The sequence below is a fragment of the Actinia tenebrosa genome, unplaced genomic scaffold, assembly GCF_029948245.1.
Source record: "Actinia tenebrosa isolate PJP-AT-01 unplaced genomic scaffold, QUT_ActTen_1.0 PGA_scaffold13__45_contigs__length_12533684, whole genome shotgun sequence".
NCBI lineage: Eukaryota > Metazoa > Cnidaria > Anthozoa > Actiniaria > Actiniidae > Actinia > Actinia tenebrosa.
Genome location: NW_028292573.1, coordinates 7,302,366 through 7,321,565, shown reverse-complemented (window position 1 = coordinate 7,321,565; position 19,200 = coordinate 7,302,366). Strand labels below are relative to the sequence as shown.

The 19,200-nt window shown below is 35.6% G+C and overlaps 2 protein-coding genes across 2 annotated transcripts; both read left to right on the top strand.

Moving 5' to 3' along the window:
* Window positions 1-6,954: 6,954 nt before the first annotated feature.
* On the top strand, window positions 6,955-12,577 carry LOC116306136 (adrenocorticotropic hormone receptor-like). The gene is made up of 2 exons (XM_031716180.2): window positions 6,955-7,038; window positions 10,933-12,577. Exon 2 carries the CDS (start codon window positions 10,951-10,953, stop codon window positions 11,929-11,931), a length of 981 nt encoding a protein of 326 aa, XP_031572040.2. The 5' UTR covers window positions 6,955-7,038; window positions 10,933-10,950; the 3' UTR covers window positions 11,932-12,577.
* A 2,725-nt stretch (window positions 12,578-15,302) lies between these two features.
* Window positions 15,303-16,503, top strand: LOC116306137 (trace amine-associated receptor 9-like). The gene has a single exon (XM_031716181.2). The coding sequence runs from the start codon at window positions 15,448-15,450 to the stop codon at window positions 16,318-16,320; it is 873 nt and encodes a 290-aa protein (XP_031572041.2). The 5' UTR covers window positions 15,303-15,447; the 3' UTR covers window positions 16,321-16,503.
* Window positions 16,504-19,200: the final 2,697 nt, after the last annotated feature.

Genomic DNA, 19,200 nt, shown 5'->3' with positions numbered 1-19,200 from the left:
TTGAGCTAGTAATCCAACTGCAATGTTCAAATAGGTAAACTTTTGCCGCAAAAATCGAAAAAAATACTTTTTTTCGATTTTTCTCCAAAAATCTTGGAGATCCCTGAAGTGCTCCTTATGCTGGTTCAACCTAGGATCTCCACCTTGTTTTGGTGTCACGTTAAATTTACGAGGCTTGCAAGTCTAGTGTAAGTTCTATGACTACTTGGAACCCTAGGTTTCAAAGTTATGTCAATTTTTGAAACTTGAAAAAAAATTGCCTAAAACATGACGCAAAATTATGAAACTTGCTAGACATGGTTTTTGAAGGTTAAGAAGAAGCTTTGCAAAAGAATCTGCATGAATTTCGTAATTTTACGCAAAATACAGCTGATGGTAAACTTTTTGAACATGTTCAAAATTGTTCTTTGTCTCTTTTCGACTATAAAATATATCAAATAAACGACAATAATTATGGATCAGATAAAAAGAAGCTTCCTCTAACAGCCTATGAGATTTTTTATGCAAAACAAACGCATTTTGATTTTTTATTCAACACTTTAGGGGAAAAATTGGTAGCATATAAATCTTCCAAAATTTGTTTCGAATGTTCCATACCTTGCAATACAGCTTAAAAGTGAACAAATAGTCGGGACAAAGCATTATAAGTGGCTAATTTTGGGATAATATTGAAAAAAATCGAACTTATCCCCAGGTGGAAATTCATGAAAAAATCAAATAAAATACCATGCAATTGAATTATAGCTGGGATAATGTATTGAGTAAACATCCAAAAAGTATGCCTATACTTTTTGAAGTTCCTGATAGATATTCTGGACATTTTAAATAAATTTACGAAACCCCCGTTTTGAAGGGGGAGGGGAGGGTTAGGGTTAGAGATACTTGAGATACCGGTTGTATCGAGACTCAATTCTCAGATATTATTTTTTAGGATTCAAGACTTTTTTAATAGCTAGGACCTATCTTCATGCCTTACTCTGATTTTTGATGAAAGGTCATCTAGCTTATCGGCCAAGACTATCTTCTGAGATGTACATGCTCTTGAAGAAGTAAAACAACGCCAGGCCTGTGGTTTTTAGCAGTAAAGGAGAGAAGTTTGATTCCTCTGCAGTAGGGCGAAGACCTGTCGAGTTTATAAAGAAAGTGAAATCCAAAGAAGATTCACCCTCACATGTACTTGAAAAACATCTTCACCAGTAGTGGCAGGAGAAGAACCCAAGACAGAAGAAATGCACGCACAACTATTGGAACACAATCCGTTAAATGAGATACTCTTTTGCCATTGACTGCACAAAGAAATACATATGCATTTGATTTTTTCCTAAATTTCCATCTCAGAATAAGTTCGATTTATTTCAACATTAACCAACATTAGTCACTTCTCATGCATTTCTCTCGACTATTTATTCATTTTTAAACTGCATAGCAAGGTAGAAGCAAGTGTAGAGAACCATTTAAGGCTAGGAATCATATCTGCTCTTGGACATGTAAACACCCAAAACTGCTATGTAAAACGCAATATGAAATTAAAGGAGCAACTGAGTCACACAACAACAAGGAAACGTCCATCAAAACCTAAGGAGCAGACTGTATCACTAGCTGTAGAAGTGGAACAGATACCTATGTGGAACAGATACCTATAATATTTGTCCTAGACTCACCTATATCAGTGCGAAAAACAAGTCAAATGATGACCTACAAAATTCAGCGATAGAGCAGACGAAGAAAGCAAAGCCTTAATTTGCTTGAGACGTGTTTCTTTTAAATTACACCAAAGTATCAAGAAAATACAAAACAGAAACAAGAAGTCAAAGATTTTGGGAATGCTTAATGTCGAAGAAAGAAGGAGAAGAGTATCATATATTATAAAAAAAGCTAGCCAGAATTACTGTACCACGGAGTACTCAGTATTGATCTGCAGAGCCTGGTTTATATCAGAACTGGTTTCCAAAATCAGCAATTGAAACAAGGTCATCAATTTCAGAACGACGTTCACAGATGAAATGGAGTGCAGAAAACAGTGAAGTTATAACAAATGCATCTGGAGAGGACATGAAATTTAGAAGATTACAGCCAAGAAAATTTAGAATCCTAGAAGGTTTTGAAAACCAATTTGGATGACAGGGCATGACGACAATGGTGCTTAGAGAAAGTCCGCACAGAATGGAAAAGAGTTAATGAAAAGCTGACAAGTTGGAAACCAACGCAAGCCATGACAAAGTAAGAAATGACAAAACCAAATTTTATCAAAAGGAGTATATCTACTGTTAAAACCCAGGACTTTAGCATGGTGGTGTAAAAAAGTTATAAATACGTTAATTAGACTAAAAAAAGTACATAAGAGGAAAGAAATTCAATGGGGAAATACTATTTTGTGAAGGCAAAGCTCACCATCTATAATTTCCTAAGATATGAGGAAAAAACAAAACAGTAAACTTTTTGAACATGTTAAAAAAGAGCACCATGTTCAAATACATTACTTAGAAATAGGTAAACTTTTTGAACATGTCAAAAAGTTTACTATGTCTAAGTAAGAATTTTGAACATGTTCAAAAAACTTACCTACAAACTAGGTAAACTTTTTGAACTTAGGCAAGAATGCATATGGCCATCACCATCACCACCACCATCACCATCACCACCACCATCACCACCACCACCACCATCACCATCACCACCACTAGATGCATCCTAGCAAATTTTTTGAACCTGACCCTGGACAAGTTCAGTTACTGATTAAAAGTAGAAAATAGCCAGTTTTCAAAAACTTTTTTCGTGGTTATTTGGTATTTGACCGAAAGTTTTGGCAGCAAGATTTTGGAGGCTCACCATCTATTTTTGAGCTAGTAATCCAACTGCAATGTTCAAATAGGTAAACTTTTGCCGCAAAAATCGAAAAAAATACTTTTTTTAGATTTTTCTCCAAAAATCTTGGAGATCCCTGAAGTGCTCCTTATGCTGGTTCAACCTAGGATCTCCACCTTGTTTTGGTGTCACGTTAAATTTACGAGGCTTGCAAGTCTAGTGTAAGTTCTATAACTACTTGAAACCCTAGGTTTCAAAGTTATGTCAATTTTTGAAACTTGAAAAAAAGTTGCCTAAAACATGACGCAAAATTATGAAACTTGCTAGACATGGTTTTTGAAGGTTAAGAAGAAGCTTTGCAAAAGAATTTGCATGAATTTCGTAATTTTACGCAAAATACAGCTGATGGTAAACTTTTTGAACTTGTTCAAAATTGTTCTTTGTCTCTTTTCGACCATAAAATATATCAAATAAACGACAATAATTATGGAACAGATAAAAAGAAGCGTCCTCTAACAGCCTATGAGATTTTTTATGCAAAACAAACGCATTTTGATTTATTATTTAACATTTTAGGGGAAAAAGTGGTAGCATATAAATCTTCAAAAATTCGTTTAGAATGTTCCATACCTCGTAATACAGCTCAAAAGTGAACAAATAGTCGGGACAAAGCATGGGAAGTGACTAATTTTGGGATAATATTGAAAAAAATTCGAACTTATCCCCAGATGGAAATTCATGAAAAAATCAATAAAAATACCATGCAATTGAATTATAGCTGGGATAATGTATTGAGTAAACATCTAAAAAGTATGCCTATACTTTTTGAAGTTCCTGATAGATATTCTGGGCATTTTAAATAAATTTACGAAACCCCCGTTTTGAAGGGGGGAGGGGAGGGTTAGGGTTAGAGGTACTTGAGATACCGATTGTATCGAGATTTTCAATTCTCAGATATTATTTTTTAGGATTCAAGAATTTTTTACTAGGAGCTATCTTTATGCTCTATTCTGATATCCTGATAAAGGATCATCTAGCTTATCGGCCAAAACTATCTTCTAAGATGTACATGCTCTTGAAGAGGTAAAACAACGCCAGCCCTGTGGTTTTTAGCAGTAAAGGAGAGAAGTTTGATTCCTCTGCAGTAGGGCGAAGACCTGTCGAGTTTGTAAAGAAATAAGAATCCAAAGAAGATTTACCCTCACATGTATTTGAAAAACATCTTCACCAGTAGTGGCAGGAGAAGATCCCAAGACACAAGAAGTGCATGCACAGCTATTGGAACACAATCCGTTAAATGAGATACCTTTTTGCCATTGACTGCACAAAGAAAATATGTATTTGATTTTTTCCTAAATTTCCATCTCAGAGTAAGTTCGTCTTATTTCAACATTAACCCAACATTAGTCACTTCTCATGCATTTCTCTCGACTATTTGTTCATTTTTAAACTGCATAGCAAGGTAAAAGCAAGTGTAGAGAACCATTTAAGGCTAGGAATCATATCTGCTCTTGGACATGTAAACACCCAAAACTGCTATGTAAAACGCAAAATGAAATTAAAGGAGCAACTGAGTCACACAACAACAAGGAAAAGTCCATCAAAGTAAAACCTAAGGAGCAGCCTGTATCACTAGCTGCAGAAGTGGAACAGATACCTATGTGGAACAGATACCTATAATATTTGTCCTAGACTCACCTATATCAGTACGAAAAACGAGTCAAATGATGCAAACTACAAAATTCAGCGACACACAGAGCAGGCGAAGAAAGCAAAGCCTTAAGTTGCTTGAGACGTATTTCTTTTAAATTTCCCCAAAGTATCAAGAAAATACAAAACAGCAACAAGAAGTCAAAGATTTTGGGAATGCTTACTGTTGAAAAAATAAGGAGCAGAGTATGTAGCATATATTATAAAAAAAGCTAGCCAGAATTACTGTACCACGAAGAACTCAGTATTGATCCGCAGAGCCTGGTTCATATCAGAACTGGTTTCCAAAATCAGCAATTGAAACAAGGTCATCAATTTCGGAACGACGTTCACAGATGAAATGGAGTGCAGAAGACAGTGAAGTTATAACAAATGCATCTGGAGAGGACATGAAATTCAGAAAATTACAGCCAAGAAAATCTAGAATCCTAGAAGGTTTTGAAAACCAATTTGGATACTAAGAGTTAAAAGAAATCTACACCAGGGAAGATGACAGTGCATGGCGACAATGGTGCTTAGAGAAAGTCCGCACAGAATGGAAAACAGTTAATGAAAAGCTGACAAGCTGGAAACCATGACTAAGTGAGAAATGACAAAACCAAATTTGATCAAAAGTAGTATATCTACTGTAAGCCGGAAAACTAAGACTTCAATTTAGCATGGTGGCGTAAAAAAGTTATAAATACGTTAATTAGACTAAAAAAAGTACATAAGAGGAAAGAAATTCAATGGGGAAATACTATTTTGTGAAGGCAAAGCTCACCATCTATAATTTCTTAAGATATGAGGAAAAAATAAAACAGTAAAAATTTTGAACATGTTCAAAAAGAGCACTATGTTCAAATAAATTACTTAGGAATAGGTAAACTTTTTGAACATGTTCAAAAAGTTTACTATGTCTAAGTAAGAATTTTGAACATGTTCAAAAAACTTACCTACGAACTAGGTAAACTTTTTGAACTTAGGTAAGAATGCATATGGCCACCACCATCACCATCACCATCATCATCAATTCTTTATTTAGGTTTTCATTAGGGATGTTTTATACGTTTGTTCTTGACTAGTTAAGCTTAAGGTATTTTTCATTGGTCGGTCACGTCACAAGCACAATCATTATTATAGTAGTAATAAGCATATTTACGGAATAAACTGCCATAATGAAAATGAACGATAAATAAATGACGCCTGCGTCGTTAGGGCCTGAAACCCGATTCTCTAGGACTTGGGAGTTTGTTATATGCGGCGTGAGCCATCACTAAAAGGGAACTACAGTAAAAGAACAGACTTCTGTATCATGCACTCAGAAGACAGCATGATTGATCCGGCGATCGATTGTCGAGACTGAACTTGATTCTTTTATTCATCAAGTTCAACCTCAACCTTGAAACCATTGTTTCGTGACCAGTTAAGCGAATTCGGGATAGGTCTATTCCATTGATAAGTGTATTCATCGTTAAACAGTCTGGAAAAACAGTTTTTTTCCCCCTCTTGATGTTTCCATGAGGAAAGAATTCTTACGATGTATATATACATATATATTACCACATTAAACCAACTTATGCAACTCAATTGTTTTTCTGCATCGTATCTATTTTAAATCCATGTTATTGCCGACTCGCAAATATTATGTTTTTTCTAGGCGAATTTGATGATTATGTCTTTTGATAGAATGATATCGACTGGTATCAGTCTGTGTTGACTTAAGCATTTGCACTGTTTGTTTCTCTGCTTTGCACTGAGTTTCCCTTGCACCTAAATTCAACAAAATTCTTTTCCAAAGGAGATAATTATCCAAAAAAGCAAAACAAACCTTCATATCTGGTATCCTTGCTCATTAAAAGAACTGAAAAAAGCCTCGAAAACACTAAAGGTAAGTTCCAATAATTATTCCATATTTTGCTATTTTAATTTCGCTTTTTGAATACTGGTATTCACTTAGTATTTACAAAAACGTTCAAACTTTGCAAATAAAAAACGAAGCCTGTTTGTATTAAATGGATTAAGCTTTTTATTTTTTCGTATTTCAAAAGAAAAACCGCGGTGAATTTCAAATAACTTATCGCTGAGAAATTCAATATGTTATTCGGTTTGTTATTTAGACTGAGGTATAAAATAGTTTATGACATTATAATATTGAAATATCTGTATTTGAAGCCGCAGTTTTCCTAAAGAACTTACTATTATGGATTGTTATAGTCGATGTCGATGTTATAGTCGATGTCTTTGGAAGGATTTCATTTGTTTCGATTAGACCTTTTCCTTTCGCATCTCAAAGTAGAAGGCGATGACCAATGTCGATAATTATGGAACATTTCAGTCTTAGCAATTACCCCCCCCCCCTCCCCCGCTCCTTTGTATCGGTCACTGAACAGGTGGTTTAGTAGTACTTTTACAGGCTTATACGTGCAGTGACTTAACAGAGAATCGATTATCGGGACTGTTTTCACCTTTAGATACAGCAAGGTCTTCACCGAGGAAAGTTCACACAGAAGTAGAGTTAGATAAGTTTCGTTTCTGCTGGAGGTAAGTAAAAATAGTACAAAATTTTATATTCAATTGTAATTTCTTCTCGATCGACGGTATTTACGTGCAGACGTAATATCTATGTAATAAATGTCTTTTTTTCGTGTTCAATCATATGTTGTTATATTAAGCATTGGTAGATGATGCTATCTTGTCTTGTTATCTATAAAATATTTTTCAATATATAATCTAATGTTGAACCTATTGATTTCAAGTCTTTTCCGCGGGCCTTTTATGTTTAAAATGAAACTTCCTGGTTCATTACAGCTACTTTAAGACTAAGAATACTTTTTGAGAACTCGAATTAGAAATTTAAAATCTATATATTTTTATTTACGGAAAATATTAAAATCTGGCTTGCGCCATATTTTGGCATCCTCTTCAAAGATATCAGATACTGTAGATTGATATGAGGTATATTCGTGTAAGAATAAAAAGGCTTGAAATTATTATCAGCTTTAATGATATAAGAAACAGGGTGAGTCTCGGATCATTTGCGCAGCCTTCTGACAGTCAAATATCCATAATGGTAATAGGAATGAGTGGAGTCCAATTCGGTCTATTCTCTACTTTCACATCCCCATAATGCCTTACGTTTTTGTGGGGTAACCAATCGAAAAACTGTCCCAAATTGAAAGGTTTCTTAATTGAATTTATACTATACCTGCTTTTATCTGTACAATACTGATTATCAGTTTATTCCATGTTACTTTTGCGTGTACAGATCATCAAGAGTTTTGGTCTTACAGAAAATTTATTGACTTACGAAAAAATGTTTAAAATTTACCTTAAACGTCTTCAAGCTTCCACCTTTTTCTGGTTTTTACTTCTTCATTTTATTTATGGACACTAAACAAGGTGTTGTCAACATTGTCTGATCAGCCTTCAGCAAAATAAGTGGGTTTTTACCCTCTGGTTACCCCCCAAAGACGCAAAGTGTTTTGGGGATGTGAAAGTAGAGAATAATCGTACGATGGATTAACAATATTGACCAATAAAATGACCAAAAGCAATAACGATAAAAAAGCGACGAAAATTTAATCAAAAAATCTCAAAGCACTCGATGGCGGTAATTGTACAAGCTCGCGTGTTTTCACTGTAAAGGTGTAATGTGATTGTCTCCTGCATTTGTCCCATTACGAACCGTTCAATTAATGCTAAGACAGTCTGTCATCCAATCAAATTTGAGGAAATTCTAATAGGTTGCTATCAATAGACGTCACTTCCGGTAATAGCTCTTTTTTGATGGCTTGTAGAATCCTGGAGGTTGCTTTGATCTCTTGTTTTCTGGTTTGATGTCGTGAAAATAGTGAAATACAATAGTTTGAGGACTTATTTTGATATGTTTTGACTTAGCATCCACTAGTTGCCCCCCAGTCAACCGCTTGTTTGCCCCCCAGTCAACTCCAAAAAGTCACGTGATTGATAGTAAGCAATAGCTTTGATTAATGTCTTAGTAGATCGTGTTTCTCTCTTCAAGATAACAAAAAATGTCGCATCAAGTAAATCAAGAGTCAAAAATCAAGAGTCAGAATAATTACTTTCACTGTTCCTAAATCCTAGTTATATTTTCATTCGAAGCAACAGGGATTGAATACTCAGCCCTATATTGATAACCACTTTTCTTTCGTCATTAAACGTCTTAAGCCTTGTTCACACTAGCGATTTTTGCGGCGATTTTTGCGGCGATTTTTGCGGCGATTTTTGCGGCGATTTTTGCGGCGATTTTTGCTGCAATTTGTTTTTGCGATTTTGTCCACAATAAATAATGGTAAAAAATTTACTTGCAAGTTTTTTCAGGATACCAAGATTTTCCTAGACGAATGTCTCTTTTGAAGGATGAGACAAAAGATTTCATATTTCCGAAAATTGCCGCAAAAATCGCCGCAAAAATCGCCGCAAAAATCGCCAGTGTAAGTGGGTTTTTAAGTTCAAATTTCGACAAGCTTCTCAAGAAGTTATTGAAGAATGGTAGAGTGCACGCACTAAACACTTGAATAATATTTAGTACTAATTAGCAGTAACTCGTAGAGAATCCTTTGTTTCCTATTGTTTGATTATCACTATTTAGTACTTAAAATTAGTATTTGTTCCACGGGTTTAGTGCGAGCACTCTGACAGAGCAGAAAAACGACCAGGCTGCTACTTTCTCAATTTTTTTCTTTATCTCTCATTCATGCTAAAAAACGTTTAGTGTTTCATTCGTGTCTCTTGTGCTTTAAACTTTTCACAAAATTCTGCAAACCTCGAGCAATTCTACTTCGAGGTATTAGCGAAAATGTTAGTTTTTGTGCTGATCAAAATATCATCTCTCCCAACGTTCAGGGCGTTATATCTCAAATACGCATTCCTTAAATTTCCCAAAATTTTGGTATTTTGTCAATTAGCCCAAAAAGAGCCTGTTTATGAAATATAAAGCTTATTAACGCGTAAGCGTCGAAAGTAGAACCCGTTTTTCTGCCTTGTCGAGCACCCTAGTAAGGTTTTTTGTATTTATCACTTTATTTCTACAAATCGAGTGTAATAACCACCCTACCCCACCCCCCCTCCCTATCGCACTCCCTTTCGTGACCCTCATAAAGTAAAAGTAAATAATAATGTAAGTCTGAAGTAAGCTGATGTCCAAGTAAGAACCTGATCTTAATAAGCGAGCGGAAGTATATCTAGGATTTCAATAATGATAGTCACATTATTCCCAAAAGAGATATGCTTATTGACTGCACTTTAAAATAACCTTCACCTTCCTACACTTTCATCCGACGTGCATTTGTTAAAGAAGATCATGTTTGGATAGGATTAGAAAACTATGCGGTGGTCAGTGATTAGAGGGGAGGGGTAGGGGAGTAGGGGCTCGAGTAGCTTGCAATAGGCGGTGGTCTGCTGGTTTTGCAGCGAGTGGGACGAAGCTGGTCTTCCGCAGACCCCCAAGGGATACAGGCAAAACATAGTTGCGTAAATAAGTTCGCGAGCGTGTGATCTCTTTACCTGTGGATAGTTAGATAGTTAGAACCTTTGATTTTTTTTATTTTTATTCCAAGACATTTATGAATTAATATGAATTTAATATAGCATTTATATATACAGTCAATGTCATTAACGTTGTCCACCGAAAAAAGACATTTACACATTTACACATTTACACATTAAGACTAAAAGAAATATCACGTGCTTCCTCGAACGTTCTGGCATAAAACAAATGCTGAAATACCATTCTCCATCTTAAATCCTTACTAAATGTTCGGACATTCTGGATTTTCGATTCACGAGTTGAATTTAACATTTAAAGTTCAGGCTGACGCACACGAGGCAAAGAATACATAATGAAACACGTGATATATCTTTTAGTCTAAATGTCTAAATGTCTAAATGGGTAAATGTCTTTTTTCGGTGGACAACGATAATGACATTGACTGTATATATATTTTTTATTTTGTATTATATGATAACTTAGTTTTAGTATTGTTGCATTGTGAAGCGTCATAAATTTATATATGCACGCTATATAAATAAAGTTATTATTATTATTATTATTATTATTATTATTATTATTATTATTATTATACAGCTTCTCATTAATCCCATATAGGTAACTGTCCAATTATTTTCTTGATTGGACAGGTCTTGTTGATATATGGGATTGATTAGGCAGCTATATGATTAATAGGTAATGGGATTTCATGCTCCCCAATCAAGAAATAATTAGACTCGAAAAATTTCTCTGACTGCCAAATTGGACTCCGCCTACGGCCTCATCCAATTTTGTCAGTCCTCGAAATTTTCCTCGTCCAATTAGTTCTTAATTGGACAGCATGGAGTCCTATTACATATACTTATTATTATTATAGTTTTTTTCTTTTAGGATAATTTCATTAACGTATTTTTCACTTTTATTAGATCATTCATTCTAATACGATGCCATTTGGAAGAGATGGTATTTGTGACGGTATATGGGCGCCAAGAAACTTGTCCCTAGCGACAGCAGTCATCGCGTCTCTCCTCTCCGTCATAACGATTCCAGGCAACTTACTGATCTGTATTTCAGTACTCAAGAATCCCAACAAAGACCTCAGATCGTCGTTCAACTTTTTCGTTCTGAATCTGGCTTTGTCGGACCTCATTTCAGGACTTGTGACTGAACCGATCTTTGTATGGTATCATGCAAGCGAGGCTGATGGTGACCCAGTTACGAGGTTTCTGTGGATTGTTCACGTGGCCTATTTCATTTCATGCCTGGCATCTTTACTTAGTATTGCTGCTCTGGCAATCGACCGTTATCTGACAGTGACATCTAGATACAGGCGTAAGATTGCTATCCATAAAGCTGTGTACGTGTCGATAGCCATCTGGTTGCTGTCCTTCAGTACCTCTATGATATATTTCGCGACCGGGTTTTATAAGTTCGTCTTGATATTTTCTAACGTTGCTACCATGACAACGCTTGGAATCATCACGTTTTCATATGTGAAGATCTACCAAAGTCTTCATTCACACATCGACAAAGGCGCAAGCTCAATCCGCAGTCGTTCACAAGTAAAGATTTTAAAATACGAGAAGAAAGCAACCAGAGCTTTCTTATATATTCTTGTGGTCTTTATCTCCTTTAATGTCCCATCATGCATCATGGCTTACGTCCTTAACTTTTGTGTCACGTGTGACTGTGAGACCATTCATTGGTTGAGAGATTTCCAGTTCTTGTCAGCTCTGTTTAACTGCTCTGCCAACCAGTTTTTGTACGCTCTGCGCATGCCCTTGTTTATTCGCGCAATGAGAAGTATACTGAAGTGGTGTCCGTGTTCCTTGCCTTGTGTGAGTCGAATCGATGTAACGAGCGAAGTAACACCGTCTGAGTCCAAAGCAAAACGAAGAAAATCATCGAATAACGAAACAAAGTAATAATGATGAAAATGAAATAACTCGCTGAATTACTTTTCCTTTAGTTTTAGTCGATCTTTAATCTTTGCGTTACATGAACGCCAAGATCGACTACAAGCAAGAGACATCTCTCTTTTTTGCTTATTCTCGACTTTCACATCCCCATAATCCTTTGCGTCTTTGGGGGGTAACCAGAGGGTAAAAACCCACTTATTTTGCTGAAGGCTGATCAGACAATGTTGAAAATACCTTGTTTAGTATCCAAAAATAAAATGAAGAAGTAAAAAACAGAAAAAGATAGAACCTTGAATACGTTTACGGTTAATTTTAAACATTTTTTCGTAAGTCAATACATTTTCTGTAAGACCAAAACTCTTGATGATCTGTACACGCAAAAATAACATGGAATAAACTGATAATCAGTATTGTACAGATAAAAGCAGGTATAGTATAAATTCAATTAAGAAACCTTTCAATTTGGGACAGTTTTTTGATTGGCTACCCCCCAAAGACGCAAGGCATTATGGGGATGTGAAAATAGAGAATATTCGCTAGGTGAGGAATAACGTTTCTCGAGGCATTCCAATCCAATGCTATGACTCTTATGTCCTCGGGACTCTTTGTGGCAAACAGCTTCTTTGCAATAATAAATCCAGATGGTATATGATATGTTTCTGTGATGGAGCGAGCTTCACCAACATATATTAGTACGCTTAGCAGTAATTTCATACAGAATACAGATTTGCGATTGCACTACCAAAAAGAACTGTCGTCACACTTTCACGGACAAATGAATCAAATCAGTAACAAGCGCATCAACTCGTCTATCTAAGGTCTTCGCTCCTAACTCTCATCCTAACTTTCCCTAAATTCAATCTTCAGTGGAAGAAAAAGTCTTTTCGCTATGTAGGAGCTAGTCTTTGGAATTGTCTTTTCTGCCTACTAAAGTACACCTTTGCACAATATTTTCAGAATTGATTCTTTAGATAGTGTGGATAGTTGATTGTGAAAATGATTCGTCATTTGAATGTCGGGTCTTTGAGATACGAAGGTTTATATTCCCAATATGTTAATGACTATGACATAACATAAGGGATCATTTAATATACAGCACTGCACTCGTTCTGGAATACAGTATTATAAAAGCATCACCCTTTTACTCGTGACTCACGTAAAGGTTCTTACAAATTTGTTTTCAAAAAATGTCCAGCGTTCAATGTTAAAAGTTGCCACAAAATAACTCAAATCCCTTATGTTATGTCATATTCATTAACATATTGGAAGTATAAACCTTCGTATCTCAAAGACCCGACGTTCAAATGACGAAATATTTTCACGATCAACTATTCACTATTTAAAGACTCAATTCTGAAAATATTGTGTAAAGGCTTATAAGCACTTTAACAGTTTTAAATCGAGTTAAAAAAATATCAGCTTTTAGGTTTATCTTTTATTTCAATTTAGTAAAAAATTTCCCCCCACTTCTTTGAACCTCTTACTCCTCCGATTTTGCGCGACTGGTTCGAGGTTGTCCTTGGTAATCAACCAAGCCCAGCCCCGTCCCGAACCTTTACTCATGGTGCTCGCGCAAGGTCCGGTGGAGGGGGGGTCCTTTTCTCTTCTTTAGTTAGTTACTTTTTGTTTATATATATATATTTAATTTAATAAAAGCATAAATATATATAGTAATTATTTCTTCAATAGTATAGAATCCTTATTTATATATTAGCTCCTTAATATATATATATACTTAATATTTAGCGCAATATAGTTTTTAATGTATGTATAACCTTTTGTACGCGTTCGTATTTTGAACGAGCTTTATAAGCTCTTGGATCGGACGTACGTGATTAAATAAACTATTGATTAAGTGAGTGGTGCAGGCATTATTACCCTGAGCTCCAAAGGATATTTATTCTCGTACCGATGTTTGATGTTTTGACGCGCTCTCTTGAAATAGCTTTATAAAGTCATTATGAGCTTATGATTAAAGGTCTTCGATGCCCGTTTGCAACAGGCGATTCTCTTTCGCCTGTACCGACACATTTGTTATCAGTTCGCTCAAGGCCCTTTCATAATCTACGAATCACTTGTCTCTTTAGACTGACTTTCTACTAATAGTGACTTTGCTCTGATTATCACCTGTACGCATTTGATTGGACATTTGTTTTGCTGACAAACGCTCGGGTCTTAATTTTAATCTGCAAAGCAAACTGTCGGATTTAGTGGGTCACAACAAGGTTACCATGACACCCCCTCCCCCTCTTGCTTGGAACTAGGTTTTTAGTATAGACATTATATAAATATTGTTAACTGCTAAAAGGGGGCATCTTCTATTTTCTCCCCCCTCCCCCTCAAAATTCTAGATCCGCCCTTGTAAAATATTCTAATCTAAATTTATTATGACACAGAACTAAAGTGGTTGCAAGTAATATGACGCAAGCGTAAACGCTTTGTTATCAATTATCGAATTTAAAGTAATTAGAAACAATTATACCGACAGATCGTTGTTTTTCAACGATGCATTATCTACTTTAACAGTTTATTTATTTTTTATATACTGCTCAATACACTTGTTAGTTTATGTATTAGTCAATCCACGGTCAGAGATCAGGTTTATCAGCTCACTTCATCATTCATTTAGAATGTTTTACTAGCGATTCAAAAGGTAGAGAGCATCACGTCTGCCTCAAAGTAAAAGTACTTTATGTCAAATCCACTCTGCTTGGGGGCTGAATAAATTAGTATTTTGGTGCTAATGGTTTCACTTCCAATGAAATTAAATTGCGCTAATTGAACCTAAATCACTTTCCAGCAATAATGGCATTTTATATCATGTATTTTCATAACTTTTACGTAGTTTTTTCAAGGCACCTGCCCTTGTGAGGAGCCAAACATTGGCTGATATTAATAACCATTTGCAAGCGCTGTTGTTCTCAATGAAAATTTACTACTAACATTAGATAATTTTCTATCTTAAGCATAATGATGTAAACAGATCTTAACTGTTAAAGTAGCCAATCATAGACCAGCTATTACATAAGAACTTGCCTTCATAAGCACGACTCCAACCGTTTTTGCTTCATTCATTGTTGTTCCAGGAGTTTGTCAGTGGAGAATTTCATCTATGTATTAACAAGGCGTCGACACATCAAAGTATATTCCTGATCTTAGGGTATTTATTTGGTTTCTGAATCGCCTGAATCGTCCGTTTTTGCTTCATTCATTGTTGTTCCAGGAGTTTGTCAGTGGAGAATTTCATCTATGCAGTAACAAGGCGTCGACACATCAAAGTATATTCCTGATCTTAGGGTATTAATTTGGTTTCTGAATCGCCTGGTCAAGCAGTGTAAGTGAAAAAGAAAAGCAATTGAACAAGAAGAAAACTCACGAAAAGACTGACTGAATTCTGAGCTTAAACAGAAAACGTTTAGCGCTAAGATCTACTTTTTCGCTAAAAGAAAACTCAAGAAAGCTCGAGCTTTAGATTAAGAATCAAATCCGTTCATATGTGAGATATATGTAATCAAGACAAATATGCAGACTCATAGGTGTGACAGCATACAGCCGCCTGAGTACATCGCGATAACGACAGCAATAGTATCAGGTATCTTTTGCTTGTTCACAATTCCAGGAAATTTCCTGGTCTGCCTTGCAGTGTTTAAGGACCCTTTTAAGGATTTAAGATCTCCTTTTACATTATTCATAGCTCACCTCGCCTTTGCTGACTTGATGGTTGGGCTGGTAACAGAACCTTTATCGGTGTACTTTCATATAAAAGAGAGCCTTAGGTTGCCAATAGAACATTCTTGGTTGACCCATATGTCTTACTTCATGTCCTGTACTGCTTCTGTGCTAAGTATTGGTGCCCTAACAATTGACAGATACATTGCTATAACATCACCGCTAACCTACAGAGCAAAGAAAGGATCAAAAAGAACTAGAATTGTATCTTTTGTCGTGTTATTTGTCTCGTTGACAATTCCTTTTGTTTATTTTAAAGTTGGCTACATCGTGTACGCATTTGTTTTTGCAAACACAGCAATCATCTTCACATTTGTAACACTGTTAATCGTACAAGTCAAAATTTGGCAGACCTCCAAATCCCGCATCACCAGCGTCGACCACCAAGGAACGAGTGCTTCTCATCAAAAAATTGTCTTACGAGAAAAAAGAATAGCTAAGAGTTTAGTTTTTGTTTTGATGGCGTTTGCAGCTTCTTACTTTCCTTCGTGTGTCATCATTTACTCCATGAACTTTTGCACTTCTTGCAGCTGTCTTGTTATTCATTGGCTAAGAGATTTGCAGTTTCTTTTCGTCCTCCTCAATTCCTTTGTCAACCCTTTGATATACGCCTGGCGTCTTCCAGGCTTTCGTCGAGCTCTTGTCGCCATTGTGAAACGTCGTTAAAAGAGTTACAAAATTTCAAGGGTGTAAAACAGTGAACGACACTTGTAATAAAGTGTTAACACTTCAGCGAGAGGAAGCTGTTATATTGATTCAATACTAAAGACACCTCCAAACTTTGAACTTAATTGACTTTTGATTCCCGTATATCTGAAGCCTTTTAAAAATCAGCAATCAATAGGGAAACCCCAGTCTTCTACGCGGCCGCTATAAGTGTCGTCACGCAACGCTCACTCCCCTAAGTACGATGATTGAGCGTTGCGTGACGACACTAATAGGCTTGAGACAAAGGACACCAACGCCCAGCCCTTCAAACACAAGGAAACAGTTTCATCAGAAAAGACTTTGTATCATTTATCAAACAAACTTAATTCAACAGAAGACATTGTATTTAGATCATAAATGAATGTAAGATTTACTGTCACGTTAAATTGCTTAAAAAATTATTAACTGTTTTTCCCCAGTGTCAATTAGATTGGCATCAAACAGGTTTGTCCACTTCAAAACAGGTTACTTTTACAACTAAACGTTAAAGATTGTACTCTCAGTAAACCACTGAAGATAAAATATACTAAATGTATTTATAAATTTATCTAAATTCAATTTAATTAAATTATTCAAATTTATTCACAAATTTATCTAGAATTACTTAGTATAATGGAATTACTATGATGGAATGATTTTGTACATCTTATAATAATAATAATAATAACTTTATTTCTTGAAAAACGCATTTCTAAAACTCAATGCTTTTACAATAAAAAGCGAAAATTATGAAAGCAGAAAAAGAAAATTAAAACTAGAGTACAAACACTATAAGTGTGTAACATAAATACCACTAAATACTGCTAAGTTATGCTAATCCTATTGTTTTCTATTGTTTAATTAGCGCTATTTACCACTAAATAGTGCAAAGTGTTGCACACTTTTAGTGTTTGTACTCTAATGAAATATTTGTAATCCAATATAAATACATAACTACAAAAGTAGATGGAAATAGCGCAAAACATGAATTTACGTAAGAAGCATAATGTCATCTTGAGTAAAACTATATCATTGATAAAGAAGTTTAAATAAATATGTTTTGAGCTTTGTTTTAAATATGTTGATGTTATCAGATTTATCGTGTCAAAATGAAGATCATCTATTTATCTATTCACTAATAAAAGTTCTGTTCAGTATTGCAGTCTTGCTTTGACTCAACCTCGGTTAACTACGTTTAGATTGAAACTGCCTTTAGCAAAAAAAAACTTCTGAACAAATTTTCCTATTGCATTGGACTTCATGATCTTGCGAACAGCTTGCCGAAAATTTCTCATTCTCCACGGATGCAAGAATTGGTTGGCTGCAGAATTCACTAGAGGGAGCAGAAAATACCCATCTCGTAACCAGTTGATGACGCAACACGAGCAATCCTTGCAAAAATTTATGACATAAGCCGTGACAAAAGACGGTGCTAGGCAACAAATGAAACACATCAGAAGTAGCAAAAAAGATTTTGTTAGTTTTTGAGATATTTTGAGGGCACGAATTCTTGCAGCATCGTTTTGGATTTTTTCCCATTCAAGGACTTTTCCCTGGAGGTCTTCCCTGACACGATAAAAGGAAACCGCCACGATTATCAGGCTTACCAGAACTGCTGTATTTACGTAAATGAAAGCAAAACGAAAAAAGTCAAAAGTAAAGTAAAGCCATGGAAAGGAAACAGAGCAAACCCAAATGGCAATAGATAGTTTTAGGCTTTTAGACGAGTTTGACGAGCATCGTATACTAGAGGTCACTGCCTTACATCTCTCATGAGCAAGCGCCGCTAAACTCAGCATAGAAACCATCAGTGAACAAAAGTATGTCACGTGAACAACCTTGGTTCGTTTAGACGCTTGACTACTTGCTTCCAGAATATGATAAACAGCGAACATAGGTTCAGTTATTAAGCCCAGAAGCAAATCCGAAAGGACCAAGTTGATAACGAGACAGTTGAAATTCGTCCTTAGATTGTTGTAAGGGTCCTTGATGACAGCTATCAGGATTAGAGCGTTTCCTGGCACTGTTACCATAGACAGTACAATACTCGAGCATGCGGTTGTCCATGGTAGCGATGTTGGGAGAGAAACATTTTCACACATGCTTGTTTGAAATGCCATAAGAAGGCCACTCACTATAGAAATCTCTTTATGCGCTGATACCGATATGAAGACTTAAGTCAAATGAAATTCGAATGGCTTTGGTACTTTGATAATCCTCTAAGCTTATAAATTATAATATGGCGAAATTCACTGACTTTACTGCGAGCTGTTTTCGAGGGCTCCAGCTTCCTTTTATAAACGTTTTCAAAGATATGAGTAAATATTTGAGATAAGTACTTTCTGGGAAGCTTTTCCACAATATTGCTTCTGTATATATATAGATTTTCTCAATCGTATTCAATATATATTCTTGTTCACATCGACATATAGACAGTTTTTTGATTATGCCTCTATAACGTAATTGATATCCCGGCTTCAAGTGAAATGTCATTTCCTGAAGACGAAAAAGGTTGAAAATGCTTCCTTACAGAGGTTTAGGAAACCAGATGATTCCCATCTGCTTCTTATTTTGTCTTGAGCAAGCTTAGTTTAGTGTATTTTTTAGATTGTTTTGTCATAAATTGCTCACTGTTGTCAGCTTGAAGGAAGCACTTCTAATGATTATTTCCAATTCCTTTTTTCAATAGCGATCGCTCCAATGTTTTCTCAATCTTGTACAGTCCAACACTCCCCGATTTCTTTAAGATCTTTTTCTGTATTCTTATCCACAGTAGGATTGATAAGCACTTTGAATCAAGTGTAAGACTCCAAGCAGCAAGACAAATGATTTCAAGATAAAAATATCTGCCGATTCTCG

What these genes read in the sequence shown, in the direction of transcription:
- LOC116306136 (XM_031716180.2), top strand. Translation starts at nt 10,951, where the DNA reads ATGCCATTTGGAAGAGATGGTATTTGTGACGGTATATGGGCGCCAAGA.
- LOC116306137 (XM_031716181.2), top strand. Translation starts at nt 15,448, where the DNA reads ATGCAGACTCATAGGTGTGACAGCATACAGCCGCCTGAGTACATCGCG.